The sequence below is a fragment of the Microtus ochrogaster genome, chromosome 2, assembly GCF_000317375.1.
Source record: "Microtus ochrogaster isolate Prairie Vole_2 chromosome 2, MicOch1.0, whole genome shotgun sequence".
Classification (NCBI taxonomy): domain Eukaryota; kingdom Metazoa; phylum Chordata; class Mammalia; order Rodentia; family Cricetidae; genus Microtus; species Microtus ochrogaster.
The window spans coordinates 14,157,853-14,171,998 of NC_022010.1; the positions used below are offsets into that span (position 1 = coordinate 14,157,853).

A 14,146-nucleotide genomic window follows, 5' to 3' on the forward strand; every position below is an offset into this window, starting at 1 on the left:
CTGCAAAGGCAAGCAGGCGTCAGACGGGTGAGAGAGGGAGGGCTTGCATTGGGTGTGCAGCCTCACCTGGAAAGCTGCACACAGTGACTTGACCAGACCTGGGTCTCTGAAAGTCCCTCTGCGAGGTGGAGACAGACATAGAATAGAGTATACATTGTGTCAGCTAGGAAATGACATAACCAGGCACAGTGTTGACAGAGGCTGGAACAAGCGTTGAAGGACAAAGGGGAGGAGACAAGAATATCAAGGCGACGTTTCAGATTTGGGCTCGGCAACTGGCAGAGAAGGAAGCCATTTGTAAGACAGATGACCTTTTAGCTGTGGCCTCCTAAGAGTCCCAAAAATTTGTGAACTGTTCAGAGGTATATACGACTTGAAGTCTGACCACAGCAGAGGCTCAATACACACTGGGCACTGGGCTCTGACCAAACTCCTCAGTCTGCTCCAGTCCCAAGCGCTTTAACTGCCGCTATTGGCTCTCCGGTTCACCCAAACTTGACCTCCTCCAAATTCTGCGTCTTGTAGCATTTTCCAAAACCCCAGAGATGCATTGAGATGGATTCAAAACTTTGAAAAGATCAGAGCAGAGAGCTCTCAGCGCAGTGGAAACCAAGGTCCTTTAAGCTAACAAGCTGTGAACCACTTAACCTTTCTCTGAAGGGACTCCAGTTCTCTTGCTTCATGCCAAGAATTTTTTTTCTTGGAGGCGTAGCGTTTTGAGAAGATAAGAGTGCCTATTAGCTCAGAGAGTTTCAGGTAAAGAGATTTAGATCTAGGCCGTTACCTCATGAAAAAAGCCAGTAGTTCCCATGGAGGCTGGCTCTTGTTAGGCACTCTGTCCAGGTGCGGAGTCAGGGTGAGGTGACCAACTAGGGAAGATGGTGTGAAGGAAAAGAAAGCTTCCGATTTAGAGAGACGATCAGAACCTTCTCAGCCCTAGACAAAAGGGCATCTCTACTGGTCAACATTTCAGTATTCTGTCTAGGGTGCTGGGTCAACAGTTAGCAAAGGAAGCTACTGGGACCCTTCTAAAGTGTAGGCCATGTTAACAGTAATGTACATCATGGGCACAGAGCTCCCTGAGTTACCAGACCATTGGTGTGAGAGCTCGGAGGTAGCACCCAGCATGCCCAGTGTCCGTCACCAGTTCTCTCTGCATGCAGGCTTCTAGGACTACCATCTTCATGGACACACCTCCAGAATCCTCCTGCCCACCCACTCCATATACCTCCACTCCTGGTCAGCCAGGACATCACACGGCTCCGATCTCCTTATTTCATCCCTCCCACTGCTCGATGGGCAGCATTGAAAGTCACACAGAACAAGCTTTCCAAAAAAAATAAGTTTATTTATTGTCTTAGATGCAAATATAATTTTAAAACTGCATTGTAGTGTTGGGTACAGCTGGTGGAAACGTGCCTGTCAACAGCAGGGCATCAAGAGGACCATCTCAGGAGAGCAGTCCCAAGGATCTCTGGTTTAAGTGAAGCCCACCCTAACCCAGGAGTAGCTGCCTCCACAAAGGAGCCCTACACCATCATTAAAGCACACGACAGACACTCAGCCTGTGCACAGAAGCTGAAACCTCAAGGACTTGAAGGAGAACATGCTGCTACAGCTGGAGCATTACAGAGCAGGCAAACAAGCTTGCTCTCCCTTTCCAGGGTGAAGACCCAGGTGACCAGGTACTTGGGGTGGGGTACTGGATTCCCCTAGGAGAGACACAGACTAGTTGAGGCCATGAGACCTTTCAACCTGCAGGATGTAAACAGGAAATGGCAGTGTCTCCCTCCCTTCCGCAATCTCAGTTCTTGAGAATGCCAGATCAGAACTCCCAAAGGAATTCCAAATTCACTATGCCCAGGGTTATAACTGTGGAACCAAAATTGGCAGAAAGATATAGGTGGATTCTGCTAAATAACTGGAAAGGAATCTCACAAAAATAAAATTCCACAAAGTAAGCACACATGCACACACACACAGGCTTGAGCAAGTGCGCGTGCACACACACGTTATCATTCATTATGGAAAGTTCCCTTTTCTTCCCAGAAGGTTGAGTCTGGCAAGCTCTGACAGCAGTCAGACCTATCTAGTGAACAGGGAGGCCGTTCCTCAGAAAGCTGGTAGCTGACCTGTTCTCGCCCACATCTGAAGAGGCACAGGGTGAGGGCTGTTTCCTAAGGCTTCTCTCACACTGCTGGTGTCTCCCACCAGCTGCCCATGGGTCTTAAGATCACAACACCTAGCCGGGCAGGGGGGAGGAGGGGCACACGCCTTTAAACCCAGCACTTTCAAGGCAGAGGCAGGTGGATCTCTGTGAATTCAAGGCCGGTCTGGTCTACAGAGTGAGTTTCAGGACAGGCTCCAAAGCTACACAGAGAAACCCTCCCTGGAAAACCAAAAAACAAACAACAAAAATCTCAAAACCTGTTAAGTAGATCCTAGGCAAGGTGTGTACTGGAGGAACATACTTCACACATGCCTGAGCTTCATGCTCTGCCACTGCAACCTAACTTTCCCTTTCCTTCCAGACATGCGCAGACTCAGAAACAGGTCCTCTGAAACACTACAAAGCATCAAGGGACTGAGCTCAAAGTTGCACTTCTTGGCAACACCGGCACTCCAGGTGACTATTCCTGTTTCACTGACCACACACCTTGCCAGCACACACCCAGGGTCTCTCGGAACGCCTCAGGTAGTAGGACTGAGAGCCCTGAGGAGCCAGGTTAGAAGGAACAGAAAGGGAGCAGAGCAGTGGTGGCGCACGCCTTTAATCCCAGCACTCGGGAGGCAGAGGCAGGTGGATCTCCCGGAGTTCGAGGCCAGCCTGGTCTACAAGAGCTAGTTCCAGGACAGGCTTCAAAGCTACAGAGAAACCTTGTCTCAAAAAATCAAAAAAAAAAAAAAAGAACAGAAAGGGATCTCTGACAGTGTAGAAGGAAGAGTAAGTGAACGGAGGCGAGGCTGAGCCGAGGTCAGGTGGTCCAGCAGGCAGTCACAGTGCCATCTGCTACTGGACTATACCAGCAAACGGATGCCATGTCCTCTAGGAATCTACAGGGATGTCACTCTTCACCAGGGCATAGATCTGAGGACAGATCTCTAAAGTATGTATGTTGGGCGGGGGGACTATTGGGAGGTAACAGGTCCTGAGCACACTGACAACATCCAGGGTTCATGGTTGGGTCACATGAGAATCCGTGCTAGCTGATCACTTCCAGCCTCTTTTACAAGACCCAGTATATCAACACCAAGTTCTGAAGCTGCAGTGTTTCCTTTGTGCTGTGCGAAGCCACTGCAGCATGGCTAGCCTCTCCCGAGGGTGACAACTGGTGCATAACCTTCTGCTAACTTTGAGGAAGCCCTTTAGCCAGAGCTACCCTGCCTCTGCAGGATCCACTCATAGTGAAAGAACAGACAGAACATGCGCTGATGGCTTGTGAAGATTTCACAGAAACCCTCGCAGAGATTTCCCAGGTGGCTTTGTGGGTTATCCTTTTAGGCCGATATTCTTAGTCTCCAAAGCGGCAACATTCTGAAGTTTCTACCAAGTGAGTGGGGACAGGAATGGGAGTGAAAGAACTGTAAACAAGCCCTGGTCCAAAAGTGTGGCCAGCACCCAGGGAGACCCCAAGCATAGGGGCCTTGGTGTCCAGGACAGAAGTCAAAGCTAGGACCCTCTGATTGGCCAGGTTCATCAGGCAAGATTTCAAAACAAGAAAATCTCTAAGGTAGAATCATTCCTGGAGACTTTAAAGCATCATGACCTCATAGCCACAGCCTAAGTGAGCACCAAGAAAAGGAAAATGGAGTCACTAAAAAAAAAAATACACCTAATAAAGTCTACCAGGACACACACACACAGACACACAGGCATGTACGCACGCACGTGCACACACACACACACACACACACTCTCACTCTCCTCTCTCACCCCAGTTTTACACAAACTAACAGCCTTAAATGTCTGATGAAACAGGATGAGATTAACTCAGCAAAATGGTGGAGAGGTAGGCAAGAGAAGCAAAAGGCCAATCTTATACCCACAGAGTTTTAAACACAAGGTTACTCCCCAGCAAGGGCAGAGAAAACCTGGAGTCCATGGTGTGGCCCATGTCGCGTGGCATGGGAGGAGGAAGGGCTGGGCTTCTCGAGGCCCTCACAGCAGCGGTTTAGTTTTTCCTTCTACCACAGTGGCCTGCATCTTCTGAATGACTTCACCTTATTTTTGGGAAAGGATGGGGTACTTGGTGGAAACTCCAAGGCTCAGCCCACGTGCCTTGTGCTCATCCTCCAACCTGTAAACATGCTTTTTGGGGTCGGCTGAGGAGGGCCACCATGCTATTCCCAAACAGGACAGAAATTAGACAATGGAGCAAGCATGTGGTCAGGGGCTCATAGCATCAACAGTGGCACAGCCAGCAGCCCCTACCCTTTCTTTGTTCTCCACCTATTTAGTCCAGGGCAGGCCTCGGGCATCAGCAGGAGCTTCCGATGAATCAGAACTTCAGGGGACTGCTGGGCTCCTCTCTTCATGTGGTCCCCTCTTCACAGGCAGCGTGGTGAGGAGGGGCGAGGACAGAGTTCAAAAGAAAGCCTGCTGCCTGCTCTAGGTGTCACAGCAGGAGAAAAAAGCACATTCTTCCCGGAGGTGCCCTTGACTGGGCTCCCTGAGAGCTGGAGAGAGTACCTCACCGCAGGCGGCATCTTAGAGGCAGCAAGGAGAAGGATAAGGGTCAAGTGCCCTCTCCCCCAACCTTTCCTTGTCTCTACCAACTGCACACTAGGGCACTTGAACCTTCAGACACACGTCACCCTCCAAGCTTCACTGGTTCAAATCTGAGCACAGCTCTTTACCATCTAGCCTGGAGACAGCTTCACCGGCTGACTCCTTGGCATCCTGCCTGTCCGCTGTTTCTTTCTCCTCACACAAGGTTGGTCAGACTTGTTTAGTAGGATGACATCTTTGGTCTGAGAACTGTCTTGGTTTGGAGCTCCCAGCTAAACCTCAGATAAAATGACCAGGATGACAGCAGCATCATGGAGTGTGACCTTTCGAACACTAGAACCAAAGGTGACAGTCCCTGGAGTGTACTTGCCTCCTCCATAACCGCAGAGCATAAGTGGGCAGAGACAGGCACAGAAGGGCCTCAGCTGGGAGCAAGGCCAAGGCTCCAGGCCAGTCCCTGGCAATGTTGGGAACGTCATGGTGACCGTGATGCCAGGTAGGACTGAGACATAATAGATATGACACTGCTTGGAGGGTCTCCGAGTGCACTGCATGCGCCACTGTCCTGTCCAGTTGGCCTCCATACCCATTACTCTCTGTGTGTGCTCAGGGGTTGGTGGAGATTTCCCCTTCAATAGGATACACCAGGGAGGAGGCACATTCCTTTTTGCAGAGGTCAGAGCGGTAGCCCAGAGGGTCAGGTGCTGCCCCCCAGGAGATGGAGAGGAAGAAAGTGTGCAGGGTTGCCAGAGGAGCACAGGTGGATAATGATGTGGCGGGGCCAAGTCTCTAAGTCTTAAGAAAGGAATCCTGAGGACCCTGGGCGATCCCACCTGCAGGACTAGGCTTTGTCTCTTGTCTTGCACTTGCTAGCCCTGGACCCCAGTGGGCCACCAGGGGGCAGGAGCAGAACAGCTGATGTTTCCCTTTGTCTGGGCCCCCAAACGCAAGGGAGACTGTGATTGAGTCACTGAGTGAGAGGGTACAGCCAGGTTCCCAAGATGGGATCTGCTGTGGGCAGGCCCCAGCCTGTGTCAGACCTGAGCACAGCATCATCCTGATAGGTGCAGTGAGCCCCAGGAGTCAAGGGCAGCCCTGAGGCTGTGCATCAGGAAGGGTACAGGGGGGTCTTCAGGCATCTCATGCAGCCACATGCCAACTAATCTTAGGATTCCCCCAATCTCTTGCCAATCCTGGAAACAGCCTCTGATGCCTGCTCTGGCAGCTGGGATGGGTCTGTCAGGATGGAGGTGGTGGTGCTCAGCTGCCGGAGGGTACTCAGCACCACTGCAAGAGAGAGGAGGCAGTAATTAGCCTGGGCACAAGACTCAGAATGACAGGATGCAAACTTCACACACGCAACCCTATTTAGTGATTCCCAAGCATTAAGGATGATGGCCAGAGTTCAACTATGGGGAGAATGACAGGGGCCCCATTCTGAGACCCAATCTCACATCCTGCCTATGGAGCAGGAGCAGCTGCTCCTGCTGCCAGAGTGTTGTTCTTGCTCTAATACTGAACTTCTGTAACTTTAATATATGGTTGTAGTTTTAAAACTAAATAAGAAATTAAGTAAGAAAGCACAAAATTTACCTAAAACAGAGTCTGGCAAATAATAAATATTCAGTAAATGTGAGCTGGATGTGACTGACGGCAGGCCTGCCGAGAGGAGCTCAGGGACCCAGGCTGGCTCCTGGAGCTCTTCTGGTTCTAGGGTCCCTTCAATGTTGTCCTCATGCCTCTGGCCTGGCTGGCCTGGCTTTGTGCAGTAGAGTTTAAACTTTTCTAGCACTGCCCACATAAGGGTTCTTCTCCCTTCTGAACCAGCATGAAGTATCAAACTCCAGTATTCCAGACTCACTTGGCCTAAGGACAGGCAAAGAACAGTGCTGGTCCAGCCAGGAAAGCGCTGTCCGGTGAAACTCGTCCAAGCTGCTGGTAGACACCATTCCCTTGAAAGACTCGAACAGTGGCTGGATGATCATGCTGAACTACAGGACTGTGTTAAGGAAAAGGTGAGCACTGGGGAGGGCTAAGGAGACACAGATAAAGAAGGCTTACCTGCTGACCTCCCTCAGAAATGACAAATAATTACCTACAGAAAACAGACCAGAGAGAGGAAGGGCCAGGCAAGCTGTGCCCACCATGAGATTCAATGGTTTGCTCTTACTATGACTGACCTTTGAAGAGACAAGACAGTTTCTTTGGCCTGGTACAGGGGTAAACAATGAGGTGAACATGAGACCATAGGTTAGCCAGTTACAGGAGACAGTTGTGTGGAAAGAGAGGAGACACGACAGGAACATGAGAGGCACACAACACAACACTCAAAAGCAAAGTGTCTGTCTGACATTTGTGTTGTGCACAGTCTGCAAGCTCCCCACATCCTGCAGAGCTCCCAAAGGATTACAGGATGGGCCCAGTAGAGATAGAAATGTTTTTCTTGAATTATGATGTCTACAGCACCCACCTTAGCCTAAAAATGAGAAATGTAGCATTTCACTGAAGCACTTCTGACACATTCCACATGTGACCAGGCTCTACTAATGGCAGAATAAGACAGCACAGTGAGCTGGGGAAGAGGCGTGCTGTCAGCCATCTCAAGTCAGGCTCTTAGGCTCCCTGATAGAGCCCTGACCTAGACAGTGTATGTGAAGCCTTGAGTCTCACTCTCAACACAAATAAAAGTAGTACAAATACACAGGCATGATGGCACACTTAAGAGGAAGAAACAAACTTAGCTTCTGAAGTGCAGGACACACACACACACACACACACACACACTACCTTCGCCACGCTTTCCTTCTTTCCATACAACTGTGTTGGCAGGGACTGTCCTATGTCGTAGGTGACCTGTCGCATAAGCGGACCATGTTCAGAACAGAGCTGTTGGGAAACAGATGGGCAGCAACCATCCTGTAAAGCAATGCTGCCACCTCGAAGGCTGAGATCAGAGCAGCCTTGGCCAGAAGACAGGTCCTGGCACCTGGGTGGACATGCTTTATTGTGGTACTCAAGACCAGAGGACACAAAGGCAGAGAAAAATCTGAGGGAACAGGCTTCAAACCCTACCTATAGCTACTGGAGAGCTGGGGCAGGAGGATTGTTTGAGCTCAGGAGTTCAAGACCACCCTGGGCACCAAAGACTCTTCTCTCAAAAAACAAAACAAAGAACTATACGGTTTGGCAGGTAAGAGCGTGTACTGCTCTTGCAAAGGACTCCAGTTCAGTTCCCAGGGATTGTGTCAAGGCTCACAACAGCCTATGACCCCAGCTCCAATGGATCAATACCCTCTTTGGACTCTGCAGGTACTTGCACTCAATACACACACTCGCACGTGCGCACACACACTCACACATAATTAAAAAAAACCCCACAAATAAGAAGAGAAGAAGAAACAAACCACGCCACCGCATGAGGGTCTGGTCTCTCAGTAACTCAGTAAGCCCTGGTTTCTTTCCATGTCACAGCAGGAAGGGCTCACCCTCTCTGTCACTGTCAGAAGGGTCCCCTCCTTCTCACCTTGCTGGCTCTTCAGTTATCAAGCTGCTTTTGTTTGCCAAAGTTTGGAGAGTAAAGCAGGCCATCTACCTCCCTGCCCCTTCCTGCAAAGCCTCTTGGATGTGGTCTCTCTAGCCCCGAGGGCTGGTCCAGAGTCTTCTCTCCCTGAGATAGATAAATGAGACTAGCATTGCTAATCCTGAACTCTGACAACTGTGAGATTCTTTCTCCAAGGGGTGCCAGAGAGCACTGTCCACTGTTTCAGCGTGTTGCCTGGGGAAGGAAAGAGCAAGGAAAACCCAAGGATACAATCCAGAATTTCCAATTCTGCAGGATCCTACTTTTCACATATTCATCAAACATGTCTTTCATGTGGTCAGACTGGCGGCAGTTGACAGGGACTCCTGTGGCAGGTAGCAGCTGTTGGCAGGAGCTGAAACAACAGTAGTCAGGGGATGCTTTGGGGTAGGTGACTGTAGAGGAGGACCCTGGGGGACCAGACAGGCAGGACACAGCCAGATACAGGCAGAGGCCTGTGGGAGGAGGACAAGAAGCTAAACTGCTGTAATACAGGTAGCAAAGGCCACAAAGGGTCCCCTCTGCTTTTGAGACACGGAAATGCATGGGCTGGAGCACTCGAATGGAACCTCACATGATGGTGGTGTTGAGCTCCTCAATTTCTTCCCGAAGTCTCCGGGCCTCCTCTTGCATCTGCATCCGCTCCTGCTGCAGCTTGGTGATGTACTCCATGGTCTTCTGCAGTGTGATGGCATGGCTAGTCTGTAGAGGACAGGTGGCTCAGGGGAGCAGCACTTAGCTGGCCAGTGGCACACAGGAAAGATGCCCTATCACACCACCAGGACACTCTCAAGCAACTTACCTGCTTGGAATTATTGGAGATCAAACTGTTCAGGGTGTTAAAGCCCATCCTGATATTGAAACGCCTTTTCTGTTCAGCTGAGATGTGCTTCTGCCGGTTCTATTGGAGAATCAACTGGTCACTGAGACATAGGCCAGGCCTTGTTCCTCCTTACTGCACAACATAATGCTGAGAGGCTAGAGAAAGACTAGTGTCTCGGGGCACATGACGAGCCAGGCCAGAAAACTATGCAGAAGGAGAGGCAAATGGCTTAAAAGCTCTAAGAGGAGTCATCAGGGAGTGGGCAGGACTCATGGGCTAGAAAGCAGTATGTGCTCTGGCCCCTGGCAGCCAGACTGACTGCTTCTCTACAACCTACTGCCTACAATCCTGCTTCCTCCCTGCAACTGGTGTGGCCAAGGTTGCATGCACCCCTACCATGTCATAAGAACTTGCTGTTGGTTCTTGGGCCCAGAGTGCCTACCCAGAGCTCTGAATAGGCCCTAATCATCGTGGGCTTGTGGTGGGATGGGAAATGGTCAGAGTTAATTTAATCCTAGTGGTTCTGAGTTTGCAACACTGGCTAGATCTGTGGCTCTCCTTTCCTGATGTTTTCTTCCGCCCCATCCTACCAAGGCAATCAAGGCTCAAGAGAAATAAGCAGTACCTTTAATGCAGCCACATTTTTGGGGTCTGTAGATTTCCCTGAGCAGTTGTTCTGGGGAGACTGAGGACTGGGACTTTGTTCTGATGGGCATGGAGAGGCTTGTCCTGAGTTGGGGCAGTCACGGCCTGAGGGGGAAAAAATTCTCTTAAGAGGAAAACACTTGGGAAGGGAACTGAAAAAATAAGAAGTGAGGGTTCACTGTCCTGTCCCCACGGCAGTCCTCACCAACCAGAGGGACTCCCTGCAAGCCCTTAGGCTTGGAAGTCCTCTATGGCTACCCCAGAGAAAATACTGAAGAAACCCTTGCCCATATCCCAAAGGGGATTTCTTGGTTCCAAAGCAACCCATGAGGCAAGCAAGTTACATGTGAATGCTACCCCATCCTAGGTATCCGCAATTGCTCAGAGGAGGAACTGAACTGCGAACCCAATCCTTAAAATGCCACCTCAAGGTAGCCCAGGGCCCTTAGAGGTTTGTAAGACTCTTAACCCATGTGCTCAGCGCACTGGAGTCTGCTTTATTTCTGTGCTTTAAATTCTACATGGATATTTCCTTACTCTTTCTCTCACCCACTCTGAAAATGTTAAATAAAAAGTATGACCACTTTTTGACCCACGCGGAATATACCAGAGTACTACTGTGACCCACTTGGGCTCATGTCCCTGGAAGCCATTTCCTAGGTCCACTTCACTTTATTCTAACAAATGCTGTCAGTTAATTTATTTTCTCCTAGATGACCAGGTTTCGCTTCAGTGCACATTCTGCGGTTGCATTCTGCGGTTCCCTTTCCTGGATAATCTGAGACACTTGACTCCTGTCTCTTGAGTCTGTATCTTTCCAGACTGAAGAGTCCCATTCTTCAAAACGTGCCCCTCTCAGCTGGAAACCCCTCTGTATCATGTCTTCCCAGGTAAGATGCTCAGATGCAACCATGGTTTCAGCAAAGAGAAGGCATTAAGGTGCAGCACAGTGACAGACTGTTTGCCTGGATGTGCATAGATATTCTGGTTCCTTTCCCAGTACGGCACCAGAAGGAACCCAATACTGATGTCGCAGGACTTCTGACTCTCCAAGTCACCAGGCAAAACAAGTCCTGTCCTGACTGCCCCAAGCTATATGATATGAAGATGACCACAGATCTGCAGTGGTTTAGAAACCAGGAGAGGTGGTGTGGTGACGAGCCTGCTGCTGGTTCACAGCTACAGCAGTCCCAGGCTCAAGTTTTCCAGATTGCTGACAAGAATCTTCAGTCCCTTTCTGGATGGGACTGGCAGCTCTGAGCCAGGCCTTCTGAGCGTGGTTTCCTGAATGTGCTAGCTGCCCCTGCTAGGACACAACTGCCGCCCCTTGTGCCTGCTCTGCTGGTATGGCTACACTACTCTGGTGCCCAGTTAGCATTTCCCCAGCCTGTGCAGACTGAAGGTTCTGTAGGCCAGGCTTGATTATGGAGCCTGTGAATGGCCTCCCCATCAGGAGCTGCTTATTTCCTCCATAAAGCCCAAAGCACCCCACTCAGGAAAATACTTACTAGAGCCTGTGGCAGGGACCTGGGGACTACCCCCATGCAGTGGGACCTGCTCGCCCTTCACCAGAGAATCTTGCACTGTACTTGGAGAGAAGAGCCGAGAGACAGGGGTAGGCTGGCTACTTGTACTGTGGCTGAGGAACTCTGTGACTCCAGAAGCCTGTGGAGACCCATGGGGGAGGTCATGTACCATTGCTGCAGAGCAGTTACATTGTCTGAAAGCCACTCTAGAGTGAGGACGCTAGAGGCCTCCTAGGCTAGATCTCCTTACCCTGGTAATAGCAGCAGAAGCAATGACCACATTGGATGGGGACACAGTAGATGCCAGAATCCCTTCTCTCTTCAGAGGGGCTGATGTCATGATCACCTTTTGTGGTTGGCCTGAGAAGGCAGCTGTAGGGAGGAAGAGAGCTGAAAGTGAGGGTCTGATCCTATAGAGACCTAGCTACTACTAACAAAACTGCTGCGCTGCAGACGGCCAGGGAAACCAAGGCATCAAAGCATCTGAATTATTCTTGTACCTTTTACTTGAGTCCTACTATATCCCCTAAAAAGAGATAGATGCCCATGACCATGTATTCTCAAACCACATTTTCAAGTCTAATTCTTATTTTTATTTCCTTTAAATTTTAAATTATATTTTATTCATTTGGTGTGATGTGTATATGTGTGCAGGTATGCAAGTGTCATAGTACGTGTGTGGAAGCCAGAAAACACTTATGGAAACTGATTCTCACCTTCCACCATGTGGATCGTGGAGATCAGACTCAGGTTGTCAGACTTAGCAGCAAATATCTTTTCTTACTGAGCCATCCTACCAGCCCAATTTTAGTTTCTTTAAATAAGGTCTCATTATATAGCCTTGGCTGGCCTGGGACTTACTATGTAACTCAGACTGGCCTCAAGTCCAAAATCTTCTTGCCTCAACCTCTCAAATGTTGGGTTTACAGGTACTTGTCACGACACCCAGATAACACTAGACTAATGTTTAAACATATAGAATAGAAAGAGAGAGCGCACATATAAACTACCATATTGCTCTATTCCATTTAAATGTGGAGGGAGGTGTCACAAACGTAAAGCCTTTGAGGAAGGAAAACATGACTCCTTGGTAGGCTATAACCCTAATCCAACTCACCTGGAGCAATGCAGGCATTCTTCAATACCAAGGACACAGGCTCAGGTTTGGGAGCAGGCACTATTTTGGGGGGTTGCTTGGGTCTCACTCCAGTCAAGGACACAGGCTTGGGGTGTATAAAAGTTAAATGAGGCTGGGGAGCTCCCACAACTGGTGGCTGGGGTGCAGGTGATAGTGCCAGACCACAAGGGGATGAAGAGGGGGCTGGGTGGTGTGCTGTGATAACAAGACCCTGGCTCTGGCTGAAGGTGGTAGCAGAAGCATCATGGGTAAGAGTAGTAGAGGCTGTGTGGGTAATTACAGGGGTTGATTTGCTGACTCCAGCAAACTTCTGAGGCTGCAAGAAAGCTGGTGGAGTTGAAGGGCTCAGAGTAGAGGCAGGAGGGGAGACTAAGGGCAATGCAGCTGGGACAGGTGCTGGGGCAGGGCCAGGGGAAAGTAAGGTCATAGTTAAGACAGGGAGGAAGGGCTGTGGGACACTCAGTGGTGGCTCAGAGGAACCAAAGTCTGCAGGCTGAATAAATGGATCCACAGTCTGGGAGGTGTGTTCACAACCCTGCCCGTCGGAGGGATTCAGGGAGGGGGCTGCAGAAGATTCAATGAGGCTACTGGGCAGGCTCACAGTGGGAAGAGCTGTATTTGGCAAGATGTTCCCCTGAGGAAGAAAGAAACACGAAGAAACAAAGATACAATTGGATAATTAGCTCTCACCGTTTAGCACTACATAACACAGAGACTAACTGTGGACATGGAGATGAAGGGACCAAGGGACAAAAGTGCTATCTCTCATGCCCAACACATTGATCTGCTGGAGAAACGGATCTGTGTTCCCTGGGTGTCAGCAGGGGTCTTGTTTCCATTAGGAACTAATGATAGCACAGAACTCAGACAAAGCTGGACGGAAGCCTAGGGATATCTGGTTTCCAGAGTCTGGTCCAGGTCTGCCCTCAGTCTCTGCCATCTTCTGTTACACAGTAGAAGCAGCCTAGACCACAGCTGCTCAGGGGTTCCCCCAGGACAGCTTCAAGTATCAACTTCCAGTCAGGCTAGCTCTTCCTGAGTAGAAAAGCCATGAGGAATCACCTGTGCAGATCTCAAGTCTCTACAGAAGAAATGATTATCTGAGCTGGGTGGGCAAGGTGCCAGATTACCGGATGACTAACTGAATACATCACCAACATGAGAGCTCCCCAGGGCAGAGAACTATGCCTTGCTCAGCTCTGTAGCCCTAACACCTGCAATTATCTTTAATTAATTGCTACATAAAAATAAAAACCATATACTTTTTTATTGTTGTTGTTGTTGTTTTCAAGACAGGGTTTCTCTGTGTGTTGCTTTGGCTGTCCTGGAACTCTGTAAACCAGGCTGGCCTCAAACTCACAGAGATCCACCTGCCTCTGCCTCCCAAGTGCTGGGATTAAAGGTGTGCACCATCACCCTTCAGTTTACACAATATATTTGTATTAGTGATCCATGCTTTTTCTTCTATAACTAATCTTGTCTTGGAAAAGAGCTGGCTGGAGACTGGAGAGATGGTTCAAGGGTTAAAAAACACTAGTTAGTCTTAAAGAGGATCCAGGTTCAATTCCCAGAACCCACATGGCAGCTCACAACTGTAACTCTAGTTCCAGGGACCTGACATCTTTACACAGGCATACATGCAAGCAAAACACCAATGAAGATGAGAGAGAGAGAGAGAGAGAGAGAGAGAGAGAGAGAGAGAGAG

The 14,146-nt window shown here is 49.6% G+C and overlaps 1 protein-coding gene across 1 annotated transcript in view; it reads right to left on the reverse strand.

Annotated features, from left to right (window-relative positions):
• Window positions 1-1,333: 1,333 nt before the first annotated feature.
• Mlxip (MLX interacting protein) overlaps window positions 1,334-14,146 on the reverse strand; it is a 64,027-nt gene continuing 51,214 nt past the window's right edge. Inside the window, exons 9-17 of the mRNA XM_013350152.2 lie at window positions 12,421-13,075; window positions 11,554-11,675; window positions 11,286-11,442; window positions 9,758-9,882; window positions 9,112-9,210; window positions 8,884-9,011; window positions 8,541-8,664; window positions 6,591-6,720; window positions 1,334-6,016 (exon numbers count right to left, since the gene is read on the reverse strand). Of these exons, the coding sequence (XP_013205606.2) occupies window positions 5,895-6,016; window positions 6,591-6,720; window positions 8,541-8,664; window positions 8,884-9,011; window positions 9,112-9,210; window positions 9,758-9,882; window positions 11,286-11,442; window positions 11,554-11,675; window positions 12,421-13,075 (1,662 nt within the window). The 3' untranslated portion in view covers window positions 1,334-5,894. The remainder of the gene's footprint in view (window positions 6,017-6,590; window positions 6,721-8,540; window positions 8,665-8,883; window positions 9,012-9,111; window positions 9,211-9,757; window positions 9,883-11,285; window positions 11,443-11,553; window positions 11,676-12,420; window positions 13,076-14,146) is intronic.